This window comes from Myotis daubentonii, chromosome 13 (genome assembly GCF_963259705.1).
Source record: "Myotis daubentonii chromosome 13, mMyoDau2.1, whole genome shotgun sequence".
In the NCBI taxonomy this organism is placed as follows: Eukaryota; Metazoa; Chordata; class Mammalia; order Chiroptera; family Vespertilionidae; genus Myotis; species Myotis daubentonii.
This window is the reverse complement of record NC_081852.1, coordinates 46,747,188-46,765,684: the sequence shown is the minus strand read 5'-3', so window position 1 is coordinate 46,765,684 and position 18,497 is coordinate 46,747,188. Positions and strand designations below refer to the sequence as shown.

Here is an 18,497-nt window from a genome sequence, read left to right as displayed (position 1 = left end):
TATTTCTAGCTTGATTATCTTATGCTCTACTTTTAGGATATGCTATTTAGTTTGTAGTATATTATTATGGCCTCAGTTTTCTTGTTTTCCAAGTAAGGAAACTCAGGCTTTGAAAATGCTTTGCCTAGGTTTATTCTGTTATTAAGCACCATTGCCTAGACTTGATCCCAAATTTTCTTACTATAAATTCCAGGCTATTGCCATTCTCAGGTGTATTAGTTATCTGTTGCTATGTAACAAACTACCACAAAACCTAGTGGTTTAAAACAAACATGTATTATCTCAGTTTCTGTGGTTAAGGAATATAGGTGCAGTTTAGCTGGATAGTGTTAGCATAGGGCTTCTCACAAGACTGCAATCACAGTGTTAGCTGGGGCTGCAGGCATCTAAGGCAGTACTAGGCTAGAGAATGTGTGTCCAAGCTCATGTGGTTGTTGGCAAGCCACTTGGGTCTCTCCATAGGGTTGTTTGACATGGCAGCTGGCCTCCCCCAAAGCAAGTAATCTCAGATAGATAGATAGATAGATAGATAGATAGATAGATAGATAGATAGATAGATAACCTAGAATGGAAGCCATAGTGTCTTTTATAACCCAATCTCAAATGACATACCATTTCTGTTGGGCACACAGACCCACCCTGATACAATGTGGGAAAGGACTAAACAAAGATGTGAATGTCAGGAGGTGGGGACCACTGGGGCCATCTTGCAGGCTGGCTATCATAGTTGCACACCTAGTTAAGTTGTATCACTAAGATTTAAACTCAAGTCTCTGTGACCTCAGAGGCTGTGCTCTTAACCAATACTGTGATAAGTAACAGAGAGTGACTAATGCTGACCGGGGTATCAGAAAAGATATCCGAAGGTTGTTGCATTTGGCCTGAGTCATAAAGAAACAGTAGGAATTTTCTATGTGAGGTAGTGGGAGAGGGACATACCAAGCAGGGGACCAATATGTTCAAGGGCTTGGAAGTGTGGCATGTTTGGAGAATCGAAAGTAAGGCAGGATGATTGGAGTGTAGGGTGCATGAAGGTTGGATAGGAGAGTAGTAAAACTTTTCCTGAGATTAAGTGGATGATGGGGAACAATTGAAGATGGGGATGACATAATAATATTGTGTGTTCAGTACAGAGTTACAGGTATGTATCTATCTACCCAAACCTTCATATCCCAGCCAGTGAACCTGGTCTACACGAAATACTTTAGATCCCTCCTAACCTTCTAGTTCCTAACTTTTTCTATATTCTCTTGCTTTCTCAGTTGTTTTTTTTTCCGTCTGCTCCCTAATTTAATGTCCTAAGGTTAGGGAAGATGGAGAAGATAATGAGGCATCAAGCTGACAGAGGCTGGGCAGAAGGTCCCAGCCTCAGGCTGAATTCACTTTCTTCATTATTGCCTATGGGCATATTTTCAGATCTTCCTCCCTCTTCCAATCCTCTTTCCAGTTTTTGCCATTTGGAGCATCAAGTCCTTTTTAGGTAAACTTATCTGCTCCCAGCTGGGCATCAGGCCAGGTTGTTGCTCTACTTATTATTATGTACTGCTTTTCAGCAGCATACAGCAGAATGAGAAGTTGAAAGCAAAATGAATTTCTACCATTTCAGATAAGTTTATAATCCTCCTGGTGAGATATGAAGAAATATGGAGTGTAGAAAGACTTAATACTCAAAACCAGGATCTGGGTCAGAAACAAAATAATTTCACATCTGTATGTAAATGCTATAGGTAAAATAATAATGGAAGAAGGCGCTTATACAGAGAAAAGAGAGAGAGAGAGAGAGAGAGAGAGAGAGAGAGAGAGAGAGAGAGAGAGAAAGGAAGGTCAGAAGGGAGAGAGGGAGGGAAGGAGGAAGGAAGGAAGGTAGAAAGAAAAGAAGTGAGAAAGAAAGAGATGGGAAAACCCAACCCGTTTCCACTCCTGGCTGTAATCCTTGATTCTTGCTGCCATCCCCACTGATTTGGGACTGAGGGGAAATAGTCTCTGAGGAATAAACTCTCCTTTAAGTTACTCTTATATGGAAAACTTGGACTCATACTAAGTCAGAGAGCCCCAAATCTGTGGGTAGGCACCAGAAGAAAGTAGAGACTTCAGCGGACCTCACAAGAATACTTCAGGTTAAATTGGAAGTGTCTTGTGTTGACACATGCATGAAATAAATTTGGAGTCATTCAGCCAGTATATAATTTTAAGGTAGTAGCAGTGTTAAAATTTTTATTCTGCTTGGTAAATAGTGTAAGTTGAGACCACAAGGCTAATGATGTCATGTGTTGGGTAGCTGCAGAGGCAGGAACAGTGCAGGAATGGATATCAATAGCCTTTAACCAGAAGGTGGTTGCAGCAGGGGTGGGGGACATAGTTTGTATCTCACTGCTGCTCCACAGTGACTCAGTGTTGAGAAGGCATTCTCAAAAGAGCCAGGTGCAGGCAGGCTTTCTCCAACCAGGCCATGTGAGAAGTGCTGGCATCTTGGAATGTACCGTGCATGGGTGGTCATGCACGGGCAGCATCCAGCCACCCTTGCTGGCTGCAACAAAGCTTTCAGCACCAGGTACCTAATGACTATCAATTTAATGGGGAAATTGATAGGAGAGTTTGTATATTCCTAAGTTAAATCATGGCTCAAGTAAGGGCATCCTGTAGCTAGTGACAACTGCATCATACAGTAGAGATCATACCACAATTTCTAAAGTTGAACAAATGATTTGGAAACTATTAGGATGATTTACATTATAATTTTTATCTCTTGGTAAGTATCTTTGATACAGTTTATTTAGAGAATAAAGGAATTAAAAATTTTTAATTTATATATTGATTTATATTTATATTTCTCTATGGTTTGCAAAATATTTTTAATATTACTCTTGAAGATACTTGAATTATTGCAAGCAGTGTGTATGTGGGGAGGGAGCAGAGGGGTGTTTTATTCACTGGAAGGCTGCAGGTAGGCATTCCTTTCTTTTGCATGTGTACAGATTCATATCCAGCATCTTTAGTGGCCTTAGCAAAGTTGCCTCCCTAAAGAAAGGGTATCTTTGGTGAGTTGCGCCATATTCTTAGGCTTATCCCAGTTTTTCTCTTTCTCTGTTACAGACGCTGCATTCAGGTAGTACATAAGCTACTTTGTTACCAGAAGAAGTGTAGAGTACGTCTGCATTACACCTGGCGGGAACTCTGGTCAGGTAACTTTATGTTTTTAATTCCTCCTCTTTTCCTATATCTTTTATGAGCTCTTAGGCTGGAGCACAAGATGATTTAAAAAAAAAAACAACTTTTTAGTTTGTTTAGGATGCTTCTATTTTCATTTATATTTTTTGTCATTTCAGCCTTGTTCTAATCCAGACCTGAGCATGTCACATATCTATTCCATATTCTCTTGTTCCCTCTCCTCCCTGTGGTTTTTTTTTTTTTTTTTTTTTTTTTTGGTCAGCTGTTAGAAACAGTTGAATATTTATTGAGTTCCAGTGCTTCTTCCTTTGAGTAAGAGAGAGTAGTCAGTACAAACTTGGATTCTTCCTCAATTCCATTTGGTAGGAGCATATGGACTATAGGGAGGCTTCTGTGTGTTTCTTCAAAATGAGTAATCTCAGGAGGAATGTCATAGGGAGAGGGGGTGCAGAGGGGGCGGAGAGATGGGGGAATCCTGTTCTTTGTGTTACATCTGGTATTATTACTGTTTACAGACAGTGTCAATTGTACCACTCCCCCTGTGCCAGAGACAAAAACAGCAAATTGCAGTGTTTACTTTTGTCTTTGTACCCTTTCGGTAGCCCAGTCGTAAGTGGCTCTTCTCGAGGGTACAATTAATGCTGGTTTGCCACCCCTTTCTTTGATGCAATTTAAATAGAGCTTACAGGAAGGCAGAGGAGAGACATATTCCCTGAGGCACTCATTCATTTGCCAATAGGTCCTGTGGCTTTCGGACCTGATGGTACAATAAAGTCTTCTCCAGATAATTAATAGTGATGAATGGTTACCCCACCCTGGGAGAGTTTCTCTGTAGTCTCAGCAGTGGAGGGAGTGTTCGTGTCAGAGGCTTTTTAAGAAAAGAAGAAAAGGGTCAGTAATCTTGCCCCTTCTATTGAATTCATTTCACTTGTTGTGACTTGTTTCCTCCCAATCCAGTTTGGCTTTCTAAATTTAGTCGTCCATAATGGGAAGTAGAGATTTTTAATTAATGGATTAGCAAGATTTTTTCAGTTAATGCCTATCGTGGTAACGGGGGAGTAGGAGAATAACACTAAATGGCAATAGTAGCATTTTGTGAGAGTTTCAGACTGAGGGGATGTCTGAAAGACAGAAGAGCTAAGGAGAGATCAAAAGAGATTGAAATAACTAAAGTTAGTAGAATTTCTTAGGAACAATTTTTTTAATATAAAGGACTACTATGTTTGCCTATGAATATTAGCTATATGATTGTTAGGCTCTAAAATTTAGGATTAGAGAGAAATATAAAAATGATGCAAGTCTGTTGGTACAGTTGTAGGACTTATAACAAGTACAGATGGCTTATGTATGTAACTGATATGAAGTTATACATTGTAACTGAAGATTGGTGGTAGTAGTTGTTTTTGCTTGCTTTTGATTCTCTTCTGGTTTTATTTTCTGTTACTCTGTTTCTTTCCTCTCAATCCTAGCCATCATATCTCTGGCCCTGGGATTTCTCTGGATTTTTCTCCCATCCTCATCATCTGTTGTCTTCTCCCTCACTGCACTCTTCACATTGCCTTTTTCACATTGCCTTCTCCTGTTCACTGTGGTCCTGGGCTTCACATTGTTCTCCTACCTCTACCTTATAGCCTGCCCTTTGTGCTATTATTGTCATACATTTTACTTTTACGTAGGTTATAAACTCCACAATTCATTTCCATCATTTTTGTTTAAAGAGGCAATTATCTTTTAAAGAAATTTAAAAATGTCTTTTATATTTATCCTTTCTGACTCTTCCATTTCCCCATCTGGCTAGGAAATTGTGGGTCAGGAGACCATTCTGATGTTGGTCAGTTGACTTGATGTCTTTGAGTACTTTTGTGATGTCAGCTCTGTTTATAATTATGTGCTATCTCAGAACTGATTGATTGACATCCTAACGCCCTGGATAAATTTAGAGGAGGTATATGAGTGTCATTAGTGAGACCTGGATAACTGCTTGCTTCTAAAGTATAGGCATTTGTGCTAGAGCTCTCTGCCAAGTGGGGTTAGCTTCTTTTCCTAGATAGACTGAAAGAGCCCTCCTGGAACTCTGACTCCATGTGTTCGTACATGGAGTATACAGTGAGATGTAGAGCAGCAGGTGTTAAGGAAAACTGCAAAATATCACACTACATGTGATGCATCAGAGCCCATAATAATGTCTAATATTGCAATCAGTGAATACAAATGTGACTAGAGGATCCACCGCTCTTCGGCTGGTGCCACCCCTCATATAATGGTATGCCCATGTTTTCACTCTTCCCTTGCCTTCTAGACTTATGGATTTGAGGGAGCTGTTGAAACTAATCATGGCAAATATGCTTACATGTATAGATACTTGTCCATACATGTGCTGCAAACTTTAATTCAATTTTATTTATAAATAAGACAGGTAAGGCATATGTGGTGTCAGATTAGACATACAGAAGTCCCTGGGTGTCTAGGAAGCAGTCAGCTAGGATCCAAATGCTTTTTGTCATTTGGAATGTGGTTGTTTAATATACCTGCACTTCGAGTGATTTTTATTTCTGTGATGTTGGCTATTGTAACTTTTTGTTATTGGGGAGATAGCCAAAGGTCCCCCTCTAAATTCTTATATGGAATTCCCAGGCTTTGTCTCATGGACAAGGACAAGTCAGCTGGGTTAGTTGGGGGTTTAATCCTGCTGATCTGTTGACTACAAGCCATGACCTACTCCCTGCTGCCACTGTCTATTTATATGATTCCTGTCACCATGGCATCTGAGTATGTGGGCAAATATATTTAAGCTGACTTCAACTAGACTATGGAAAGGACTCTCTCATTGCCCTCTTTTCAGCAATCACTATTTTTCACCAAGTTATGGAAAGTTCAGAAGCTCTTCTCTGACACCTAGGTTATCCAGACCTTCTATTTTGAGTAAAACCTTAGGTCTTGAAACTCTCCTCTGATACAGATAGAAAAGTGGTTTTTAGGGTAAGGTCCTACTGAAATAGTTCTTTACCTTTGAGAATGTAATGAAAGATATGATCTTTGTGTCCAAAAAAATATCTGTTTGCACATACATATTATAATTTCAGATGTAATTTCAGGGAGTTCATGGACCCTCTGAGAGTCCCTCTCCATGATTCCATGTTAAGAATCCCTATATTAATTTTAGGTTCCATGGACTCCAAATTAATTGTTTTCACAGAACATCTTAGTCTCTGGTTAAATATTTTTTTCTGTATTTACCGATCATACTGCATTCTTCCTGGGAACTTTAGTTTAGCAGTTTCCTCTCTGAACTTCTGTTTAAACGTTTTAAAAAATTGACTTGAGCCTGACCCATGTGGCTCAGCAGTTGAGTGTTGACCTAAGAACCAGGGTCACAGTTCGATTCCTGGTCAGGGCACATGCCCAGGTTGCAGGCTTGATCCCCAGTGTGGGGTGTGCAGGAGGCAGCCGATCGATGATTCTTTTTCATCATTGATGTTTCTATCTCTCTCTCCTTCTTTCTTCCTCTCTGAAATCAATAAAAATATCTATTTAAAAAATGAGAGAGAGAGAGAGAGAGAGAGAGAGAGAGAGAGAGAGAGAGAGAGAGAAAGGAAAGAAACATCATTATGAGAGAGAAGTATCAATTGGTTGCCTCCTGCACTTGGCCCTCCACCGCCTTCCCTCTACCCCCTGACTAGGGATTGAACTTGCAATCTGGGTATGTACCCTGACTGGGTAATGGAACACACCACCTTTTTGATGTACTGGATGATGCTCCAACAAACTGAGCCTCACTGACCAGAGCTCATCTCTGAACTTCTTGAGGCTAAAGGCCATGTTGGTCACTATGTTGTATTTCCTGTGTCCTCCTATGGCACTTGGAGCTTCTATTTTAGCACATCACATTGTTTTGCTATGTTTGCAAATGTCTGAACAATGAATTGTTTAAATATCTATCCTCTTTAAAAAGTTTCTGGAGGTCTATGTTCTAATCATTATTTCATCCCCAATACACTACTTGGGTTATGATAGGGGCTCAGAAAAATTTTGAAAGAATAAATGAATGGATATTAGAATTTCCATTAATGATGAATTAATATTTTCTTAAAGCAGCACAGTGTTGTGTTTGGGTCTTAGACCTAACAACAATAATAGAACCCAGCAGGATGTTTGTTGTCATGTTTCTGTTGAGCTGACTTCATCACCTTTTTTAAAAAAATGTTTTTATTGATTTCAGAGAGAGGATGGGAGAGGGAGAGAGAAATAGAAACATCAGTGATGCGAGAGAACTATCAATCTGCTGCCTCCTGTATGTTCCCTACTGGGGATCAAACCCACAACCCTGGCATGTGCCCTGACTGAGAATAGAACCTGACTGAGAATGACCTCCTGGTGCATGGGTTGATGCTCAATCATTGAACCACACTGGCCAGGCCATTACCTTTTAATTTTAGTTATTGATGTGAAAGAGAGTGGTGAGTAATTTTTCTTTTCTTGTGTCTTTCTTCCTTACCTACAGATACATGGATTGCTTTTTACCAAGTAAAAATGGAAACTGATGTTTTCTAAGCCATTAACTAAAGAATGAGTAGAATGTTTAGAGAGAAGCATGTAGTTGCTGGAAAGGGAAATCTTTGAACAGAGCTCCATGGAGTCAGCTTATTTTACTACCACTTCAGGCAGAAGTGGCATTAGGGAGGCAGCCTGCATTTAAATAATGCAGCTTTCCACAGTCTAAAAACATGGGTTGCTATAAAGGCAGATTTATACTGGCATTTTATATTCGATGTTTATCTAGGGATCACAGTCCTTCTTACCCTTTCACCCTGCTCATTCCTGGGTGATAAGTCATTATTTTTATCGCCATTTGTTGGGGAAGGGAGTGGAGGTATAGAAGGGAAGTGACTTACTAAGGATCATGGAACCAGATACTAAACAGATTAGAATTTAGTGTTCCTGACTTCTTTGCTCAGATGTGATCACTAGGCAACATTTGCCTCCCAGCAGGAAGAAAGGCCTCCAAAACCCCCAAAACAATCTGTCTAGCTCCACTGTGCTAAATAGCATCCAAAGCATTCACAGCTTTGTGAAAAAGAGAGAAATTGTACCTTGCCTGACCTTTCAGGTACCTACTGGGAAAATGAAAAACCTAGAGAGTGTCTAGCTATCTTTCTCATCACTGGCAGAAGCCTATGACTTCATGGTTTAGGTATACCTTGAGCCTGGAAATCGAGAGCCTTTTGTTGTTATACTGTTGTTCATATGGAACTGAACATTTTCAAGAGAAAAAATAACTGGAGCCATAGATTTATCTGATAGTTCTTGTATAGTATAATTTTGACTGTTTGGTAGCCCCTCCTGATTTTGGGAAACTATCCTTTGGGAAACTTTTAACTGTCTGCTTCTTTAGTTTAGTTTAAAAACTTTTACTATTGATATAATTATAACTCACAGGAAGTTGCAAAAATAGTACAGAAATTTTTTGTGTCCTTTACCCAGCTTCTTCTAATAGTGACATCTTATATAACTACATTATTGCTTCTTTTAGTTTTGAAGAGAGTATCTAGGTGGGAAAGAACATAGCAGTAAATAGCTAGAGTAGATGGGAAGATGAATTTTGGTAGCTGCTATTACTATTTTGTTTTTTAAATGGCTTTTTAAACTGTTCTTCCTCTTTACCCCCAGTTATCTATGATTTAGGGGAATATATTACAAGATGTATGCTAAGCTTGATGTACTTAATTAAGACTGCTCTGTGCCCCAGCCTGTTGCTCAGTGGTTAGAGTGTTGGCCTGTGGACCAAAGGGTCTCAGGTTCGATTCCCAGTCAAGGGCACATACCTCGTTTGCAGACTTGATCCCTGACCCTGGTCTGGCTCAGGCAGGAGGCAACCAATCGATGTTTTTTTTTCTCTCTCTCTTCCTCTCTCCCTCCTTCTCTCTCCTCCTTCTCCCTCCCCTCTACTATCACTAAAAACAAAATAAATAAATGGAAAAAATACCCTCAATAGTCCTAGCTTTCATGTGCAAAAAGATGGAGGCTTTTATCTTCTGTTGATAATCAGTTCTCAAGGTTAGAGTGTTCTAATATAGGCCATTAGAGTATATTTATCTGTTTCCATAGTTTTGTTATGTAATTCTGTGTAGCAGTATAGAAAGCCCCAGGACTGGAAAAGAATGCCAGGAAACTCTTTTTATCCTCTTCAAATCACCACATTTGACTAAATCCAAAATTTACACTATTTTGAATCTTTCTTTCATCTCTTCAGAAACTTGGCAGAAGAAAAAGATAAGAATTTCTAACAGGTTTAGCCTGTTATAAGGAGAAAAAGATTCCCACCTAAAAACCACTAAAAGAGTGAGCAATCTCTGTTCTTTTCTCTGCACATGAAGTCACTTCCTAACCAGAGGCCCATTAGTGTCTTGTCACTTAAAGAGGCAGAGGAAGGAGTAGCTATGCTTTTGTGGCTGTGCCTATCCTACTTTTAATGCAGGGGTGGGGAACATCTGGCTCACGGTTGTATAAGGCCCTTGTTGTATAAGGCGGGTTGGTCTGGCCCTGTCAAGGCAACCGCAGGCAGGACTCAAAATTCAATAAATCTAGGAGCTTTTTTATAGCAACAAATTTATATTAAGTAAATTAAGTGAATGATTTTATAAATATCCAAATGGCCCTTGGCAGCAAAAGGTTCCCCACCCCTGTTCTTTATTATTTTTTTAAGTCTTTGTTGTTGAGTATTACAGATGTCCCCCTTCCTCTTATTGTCCCTCCTCTACTCGCTTTCCGCCCTGTTCCTTCACCACCCTGTTGTCTATGTCCTTAGGTAAATGCATACTAGAGCCCCAGTGCACGAAATTCATGCACTGGTAGGGTCCCTAGTGGTTGCCGGCTGCTGGCCGGGTACTCCCTCCCTTCCCCCGGCCGGCCCACCCCCTGGTTGAACTCCCGGAAGACTTTGGTTGAGGGAACAATTTGCATACTACACTTTTATTATATGGGACTAGAGGCCCGGTGCACGAATTTATGCACAGGTGGGGTCCCTCGGCCTGGCCAGTGATCAGGGTCATCCTGCCCAGTCCTGATTGGGGCTGATTGGGACTGGCTGGCCGGCCAGGGGGAGGGACCACGGAAGGTTGGCTGTGGGAGTGCACTGACCACCAGGGGGCGTTGAGCGTCTACTCTCTGGTGGTCAGTGCACGTCATAGTGACCGGTTGACTGGTCATTCCGTCATAATGGTCACTTAGGCTTTTATATATATAGATATATATATATAGATAAGATCTTTGGTTAATCTCCCCCCCCCCCCAGATTCGTCAGTCTGATCTATGTTTCCATGCCTCTAATTCTATTTAATTCATCAGTTTATTTTGTTAATTAGATTTCTTGTTTATTTTGATTTTTAGATTCAATTGTTGATAGATATGTATTTATTACCATTGTATTGTTCATATTTTTTTTTTTAAATTCTTTATTGTTTAACACATTGTTTGCAGGTAGTTTTTATCGCACGCTAACAGGTGGCGCGGGCCATTTTTGCTAATTTTTTGCGCATATGGCAACATTCAGTAAAATTACGGTAACTTTAGTTTACGTATTTACACGTTACCCGCTTTATACCGCTAGTCTATAAAAAACGTATTAATACATGTCCCACGCCGCTCTACTACCAGTCAACGTAAAACGTATAAATACGTTTCCCGCATACAATGTGTTAAAGTATTACATATAGTATTATTGTTCATATTTTTTATCTTTTTTTCTTCTTCCTCTTCTTAAAGAATATCTTTCAACATTTCATGTAAAACTGGTTTGGTGGTAATGAACTCTTTCAGCTTTTTCTTGTCTGTGAAGCTCTTTATGTGACCTTTAAGTCTAAATGATAGCTTTGCTGAGTAGAGTAATCTTGGTTGTAGGTCCTTGCTATTCATTACTTTGAATATTCCTTGCCACTCCCTTCTGGCCTGCAAAGTTTCTGTTGAGAAATCAGCTGACAGTCATATGGGTGCTTCCTTGTAGGTAACCAACTGCTTTCTCTTGCTGCTTTAAGATTCTCTCTTTGTCCTTAACCCTTGGCATTTTAATTATGATGTGTTTTGGTGTGGGCCTCTTTGAGTTCCTCTTGTTTGGGACTCTCTGTGCTTTCTGGACTTGGAAGTCCGTTTCTTTCATATTTTTGGATTCTTTTTTCTTTTTGCTCTTCTGATTGGGAGCCAGTCAGTTCTGCGGCAGGGGAGATCCCAGCACAGGAACAATGTCCTGTCTTGGACAAAGCCATCCCCGAGTTCCTATCCTGATGCCAGACAATCCAGTTCCTCCCTGTTTGTCCCTGGATCCCTAAAGCTGCTGCTGGGCACTGGAGCTCAGAGGAAGCAGTACCCTGTAAGAACTGCTTGGGACTCCAGCAGCCTCCATGTCACTCTGCCATAATCCCCACTGGTTTTTATAGCCTGAAATTATAGGAACTTCTCTTCCCAGCTCTGGAATCCTGGGCTCGGGGGTCTGATGTGGGGCTGGGACCGCTTGCTTCTCACAGGAGGCCTCTGCAGCCGAGATGTCCAACCTGATTGAAAAAAAAATGCCACACGTGGGTGTCAGACCAGCCCGTTCTATGCCTCCCCCCTCCTACCAGTCCCAGTGTACTTTCTTTACTTCTCTGGTTGTAGGATTTCCATTCAGCCAGATTTCAGGCAGTTCTGAATGATGGTTGTTCCATATTTTAGTTGTAATTCTGATGTCCCCACCCCTGTTCTAAAGGAACATATCATTTGGTTTCATTGGTATCTTCGTTTCCTGGCTCAGAGAGCAGGAGAGGTCTATTATTGGTTTTCTTTTTTTTTTCTTTTTTTATATATATTTTATTGATTTTTTACAGAGAGGAAGGGAGAGAGATAGAGAGTTAGAAACATCGATGAGATAGAAACATCGATCAGCTGCCTCCTGCACATTTCCCACTGGGGATGTGCCCGCAACCCAGGTACATGCCCTTGACCGGAATCGAACCTGGGACCTTTCAGTCTGCAGGCCGACGCTCTATCCACTGAGCCAAACCAGTTTCGGCTATTATTGGTTTTCATTCATTTTGGCAGAAAGTAAAGTTTTTGGATCTACTTCAGACACATGGTCTCACTGACTATTAGATTTCTTAAAGAGTGATTTTGGCTATCTCTCAGTTGGGCAATGTTGGCTTCTGAGCATGTTTAGTTAGAGGTAGCTACACAGGAATGAGGTACATATATGGGATCCTGCATGCTCCATATGGAAACTTTCACATAAAAGCTCATTTTCATGAGAAAGAAGAAGGTGAGTGGTAACTGTGAGAATTGCAGTGTTCCAAGTAATTGGGAAATTGGAGATAGATGAGAACCATATTTTCTCTTTTAGTGGATGCACTTCAAAAACAAGGAAAATGGTAGAATAGAACCTAACGTCCATTTAAAGAAAGGATTTGTTCTTTTTTTCAGTTCATCTAGATTAGGCAGTACAGCCTGTTGATGTACTGACCTTTTTTATTATTATTATGGTAAAATAGACAAAAGATAAAATTTACCATTGTAGTCATTTTTAAAGTATACAGTCCAGTGGTATTAAATATACTCACATTGTTTTGTAGCCATCACCACCATCTTTTCCCATAACTCGTTTCATCTTGTAAAACTAAAGCTCTGTACCTATTAAACAATGACTCTCTATTCCAGTGATGGCGAACCTTTTGAGTTTGGCGTGTCAGCATTTTGAAAAACCCTAACTTAACTCTGGTGCTGTGTCACATAAAGAAATTTTTTGATATTTGCAACCAAACAAAGACTTATATTTTTGATATTTATTTTATATATTTAAATGCCATTTAAAGAAAAGTCAACCAAAAAAATGAGTTCGCGTGTCACCTCTGACACGCGTGTCATAGGTTTGCCATCACTGCTCTATTCCTTCCTTCCCCCAGCTCTTGGCAACTACCAGTCTTCTTTCTAGTACCCCATAAATGGAATCATACAGTATTTGTCTTTTTGTGAGGCTTATTTCACTTAACATAATGTCCTCAAGGTGCAAGAAATCAGTTTCTGTCCCTTCCTCAGAGTTTGCTGACTTTATTATTGTTTTGTTGTTTTATTGTTGTAGGCTGTCTGTGTTGAGGATCAGCTTGAGCTCTAAACTGAATGTCTTCTTAGGTCTCTTCTGAGCCTTTCCTTGGGCATGCACAGTCACTTTTTAATTTTCTCTGTTTTTGCAGTTGTTTTTTTTTTTTTTATATATGCTAGTCTTTAATGTCCAGTTTTCTGTTAACCCTCACATGAGGATATATTTTTTTCCATTGATTTTTTTTTTTTAATAGAGAGTGGAAGGGTGGGAGGGAGGGGAAGAGAGAGAAAGAGAGATATCGATGTGAGAGAAACACATCGATTGGTTGCCTCTTGCACATGCCCCAACCAAGGTGGGGAGTGAACTTGCAATCCAGATACATGCCCTTGACTGGGGAGCAAACCCATGTCCCTTCGGTGCTTGGGCCGACACTCTAACCACTGAGCACACCTGCCAGGGCAATGTCTAGTTTTCTAAAGGGGAAATGTGAAAAATGAAGGCAGGGGAAAAAGGAGTACTGACTCTTTAATCTCCTGGAAGTCACATATCTGGAGGGGGAAGGGCTTGCAACAATGGGGGAGGTGCAAAACAATGCTGCTCACCTCTTTGCACCCAGCAGTCAGCAGTCAGAACCAGCAGTCAGCCATCAGTGCACATATCCACAGTATTAGGAGGACAGGGTCAGTTTTGCCACCTTAGCTTCCACAAGATGTGTGTGTGCAAGCTGCTTCAGGAACAAGTGCCCAGCTCTTGCCACATGGCTGAGGGTGCGGGATGGGTAGCTGCTATATAGTGCTTGGAGCTAAATTTGACCACAATTAACCAAAATATACCATCCGAGTCTTCTGTAACCTGCAAATTTTCATCATTGTCCAGAGTTCCAAAATAGTTAATCAGACAGATTCTGCCAGTGCAATTGTCCAGCTTGGGAGAGAGAGTCCTGGTGCTTCCTACTCTGCCATCATCCCAGAATCTTCCTACCAGATGTACAGACTTTTGTGCAACCTTCACCTGGAGAGGTTCATAGCTTGCAACCAAAGCCATTTCATTTTCTTTTTTGATTTGTTGGCCTCTGTTTCAGGGAGGTGTTTGAGTTTTCAGTTAGACAGATGCCTGTATTCAGAAAAGTCACCTAGTGTATTTTTAAATTATTCTATTGGTGGGTGCTTGCTTCTAAATCCTTCCTGTGCCACTTTGTTGATTGACAGTGAGGCTACTGATTGCTGGCAATGTCTCTGGACAATTGGTGATTTTGTCCAGAGATGCTAGAATTGGCTGGAGTTTATAGTGCCTCTGGGGTTTTGGAGGCTTTGGCTTATTACACTAGTGCTATTTCTAGTCTGTCCTTTAAGTTCCTCTACCTCTCTCCTAAGCAAGTGAAATGCTAATATTTCTCTGCTATCAGTCCCTGTGAAATTATTTATCCGTTTCCCCTAATGAGCGGATTTTTTTTGATTTGTGATCTGTGGCATCTTATCCTAGCTCCATGCCAGGCCACAAAATAGAGCCTGGCAAACTCTTGTCTTTGCTTTGTATCTCTTTCTCTTCATAGCATGTAAAAACTGTCCAACAGACAGCTCTCTCTGCCCTGAATTTTCCGAGACATTTATTTATGTTCTGCTGGAGGCTCTCTGTCTCCTTCCTGTTTTTAATTTTATTTAAATGTCATTCACTTGGGTTTGTAATTAAACCTCCCCTCTGCTTCTCATGAGGCAGGCATCTGAGGACCACTTAATTGTGTCTTTCCATGGTTGGCTTGTTCATCTGTGCACCTGGTTTACTTCAGTGTGGGGGACAGTTTTTAGTTCTGGAGAAGTTCCCATATCCATTATTCATTCTACTCTCCTACATGGCAATACAATTTGAATTTAAAATAGGATAAAATTTGAGAGTCTTCATGATGTGAGGTACATATATGCTAGGAACAGTTTGGCAAACAAGATTTCTTGAGGGTTGAGGGGGGACCTTATGTATCAGGTGGCAGGATTCTCAGGTGATGGTACTGAACTCTTCCCATTTGAAAAATAGATTGGTTGTGTCTGCCTCTGAGAATTCACTTGGGACCCAGGAACCATCAATGCCGGGGTCCAACCCCAGCGGGTCCAGGGGTCCCCAAAGGTGTGGACGGAGTCGGCGAAGAAGGAAGGACACGGAGACAGTGTTCAGTTGATCAGCAGCCTAGCCAGGATCTCCAGCCAGGATCTCCAGCCAAGTTCTGGTCTGGATCTCCAGAGAGGTTCTGCTCTGGATCTCCAGCGAAGTTCTGGTTAGGATCTCCAGCCAGGTTCTGTGTCCATGTTCTCTTGCTAGGTTCTGTCCAGATTCTCTAGCCAGGTTCTGTAGCCATGTTCCCTCGCTAGGTTCTCCAGCCAGGTTCTGTCCAGGTTCTCCAGCCAGGTTCAGTCACCAGGTTCTAGTCAGGTTCTCTTGCCAATTTCTGTAGTCAGGTTCAGTCCAGGATCTTTTGCCATGTTCTCTCGCTAGGTTCTGTCTCTAGGTTCTGAGGCCAGTTTCTGTCCAGGATCTTTTGCCATGTTCTCTCCAGCGAAGTTCTTCTGTCTCTAGAGAACTTTCTGTGTAGGTTCTGTGCCTAAGTTCTGTCTCCTAAGTTCTGTGTTCTAAGTTCTGTCTCTTTCTGTCTTGTTACATCTGTATTTATACCAGTTGATTCAATCCTATCAATCTCTATTACAAAGGTTAGGGCGTTTCTTATCTCCATTCCAGGGAGTATAGATTATGTAGCTTAAGCATGATTGTTCGTAGTTAAAGTGATTAATTACCCTCCTGGCACTTAGTTGAGGGGTTTTATCCCCTCCCTGACTTCAGGGAAAAATCCCTACCTGGGGAAACAACCTTTCTCGGAGAGGTGACCTTGGTTAAAACACACAGCGCCAAGAAGGTGAGCAAACATATTAAGAACCGTATGCCATATATGCCAGGTCCCTTGAAACAGCAAGGATGGTCCGGCTCCAGGCAAATTACCCCTTTTTTATTTTTTAAAAGCAGGCATTAAAAAGAAAAACCCGAAATGCTCTCTTGTTTCCATTTTAAGAGTAGGATTGGCGCTTTCCGCTATTACCTGAGTCCTGATCTATCACCCCAGGGAGAGCTTGCCAATCCTGCACTTTCCCGGGGTGGAAAGGCTGCAGTGGGGTTAAGGATAAGGCTCCTTGGGCCTACCTTCTCCCATGCCTTTACATTTACCTTTCCTACCTCAGAAAAGCATGGACATACTTCTTGTATAAAACGTTCTGTCTGACTGGGAGTAACCTTAATTCCACTGCTAGCAAGCATATGTGTTAAAAGATCAATACAGAGTCTTATTTCTTTAGACTCAGTATGGCACATCTTAATCTAAAGATCAATACAGAGTCTTCTTTCTTTGGACTCAGTATGGCACATCTTCTCAATCTAAGTTCTGTACTATCCACCTTCTTACCCTACTAATCCTCTATAGGGGGGTCTGCAGTACCCTGGTGGAGTCCTATCCGTCCCGAGTGTGGGGTTCTCAATGGGGGGGGGGGCTTACCTAGGGGAATCCTGTTCCAGGGGTTCCCAAAGGTGTGGACGGAGTCGGTGAAGACTATCCACCCTCTTCCTACGGTGGAGTCCTATCCGTCCCTAGTGCGGGGCGCTTACCTAGGGGTCCCTGTTTGGGCGCCAGATGCTGGGGTCCTGCCCCAACAGGTCCAGGGGTCCCCAAAGGTGTGGACGGAGTTGGCGAAGAAGGAATGACACGGAGACAGTGTTCAGTTGATCAGCAGCCTAGCCAGGATCTCTAGCCAGGATCTGTGTCCATGTTCTCTTGCTAGGTTCTCCAGGTTCTCCAGCCAGGTTCTGTAGCCATGTTCCCTTGCTAGGTTCTCCAGCCAGGTTCTGTCCAGGTTCTCTAGCCAGGTTCAGTCACCAGGTTCTAGTCAGGACACAGAACTTGGCTGGAGATTGTGGCTAGAGATCTTGGCAAGGCTGCTGATCAACTGAACACTGCCTCCATGTCATTCCTTCTTCACCGACTCCGTCCACACCTTTGGGGACCCCTGGACCTGCTGGGGTTGGACCCCCGCATCTGGCGCCCGAACAGGGACCCCTAGGTAAGCGCCCCGCACTCGGGACGGATCGGACTCCACCGTAGGAAGAAGGTGGATAGTCTTCGCCGACTCCGTCCACACCTTTGGGAACCCCTGGACCTGCTGGGGTTGGACCCCGGCAATCTGGTGCCCGTACAGGGACCCCTAGTTAAGCGCCCCGCACTCGGGACGGATAGGACTCCACCGTAGGAAGAGGGTGGATAGTCTCCGCCGACTCCGTCCACACCTTTGGGAACCCCTGGAACAGGATTCCCATAGGTAAGCCCCCCCCTCCCCCCATTGAGAACCCCCACGCTTGGGACGGATAGGACTCCACCAGGGTACTGCAGACCTCCTTATAGAAGATAAGTAGGGTAAGAAGGTGGATAGTACAGAACTTAGATTGAGAAGATGTGCCATACTGAGTCCAAAGAAAGAAGGCTCTGTACTGATCCTTAGATTGAGAAGATGTGCCAATACTGAGTCCAAAGAAAGAAGACTCTGTATTGATCTTTAGATTAAGAAGATGTGCCATACTGAGTCTAAAGAAAAAAGACTCTGTATTGATCTTTAGATTAAGAAGATGTGCCATACTGAGTCTAAAGAAAAAAGGCTCTGTATTGATCTCTTAACATATATGCTTGCTAGCAGAGGAATTAAGGTTACTCCCAGTCAGACAGAACGTTTTATACAAGAAGTATGTCCATGCTTTTCTGAGGAAGGAAAGGTAAATGTAATGGCATGGGAGAAGGTAGGCCCAAGGAGCCTTATTCTTAACCCCACTGCAGCCTTTCTACCCTGGGAAAGTGCAGGATTGGCAAGCTCTCCCTGGGGTGATAGATCAGGACTCAGGTAATAGCGGAAAGCGCCAATCCTACTCTTAAAATGGATATAAGAGAGCATTTGAGGTTTTTCTTTTTAATGCTTGCTTTTAAAAAATAAAAAAGGGGGAATTTACCGGGAGCCGGTCCATCCTTGCTGTTTCAAGGGACCTGGCATATATGGCATACTGTTCTTAATATGTTTGCTCACCTTCTTGGCCCTGTGTTTTAACCAAGGTCACCTCTCCGAGAAAGGTTGAATCCCCAGGTAGGGATTTTCCCCTGAAGTTAGGGAGGGAATAAAACCCCTCAACTAAGTGCCAGGCGGGTAATTAATCACTTTAACTACGAACAATCATGCTTAAGCTACATAATCTTTAC

The 18,497-nt window shown here is 42.0% G+C and overlaps 1 protein-coding gene across 2 annotated transcripts in view; it reads left to right on the top strand.

Annotated features, from left to right (window-relative positions):
- ARMH3 (armadillo like helical domain containing 3) overlaps positions 1–18,497 on the top strand; it is a 175,387-nt gene that overhangs the window by 65,548 nt on the left and 91,342 nt on the right. For both annotated transcript variants that reach the window (XM_059661188.1, XM_059661189.1), the window contains exon 20: positions 3,094–3,182. In XM_059661188.1, the coding sequence (XP_059517171.1) occupies positions 3,094–3,182 (89 nt within the window). The remainder of the gene's footprint in view (positions 1–3,093; positions 3,183–18,497) is intronic.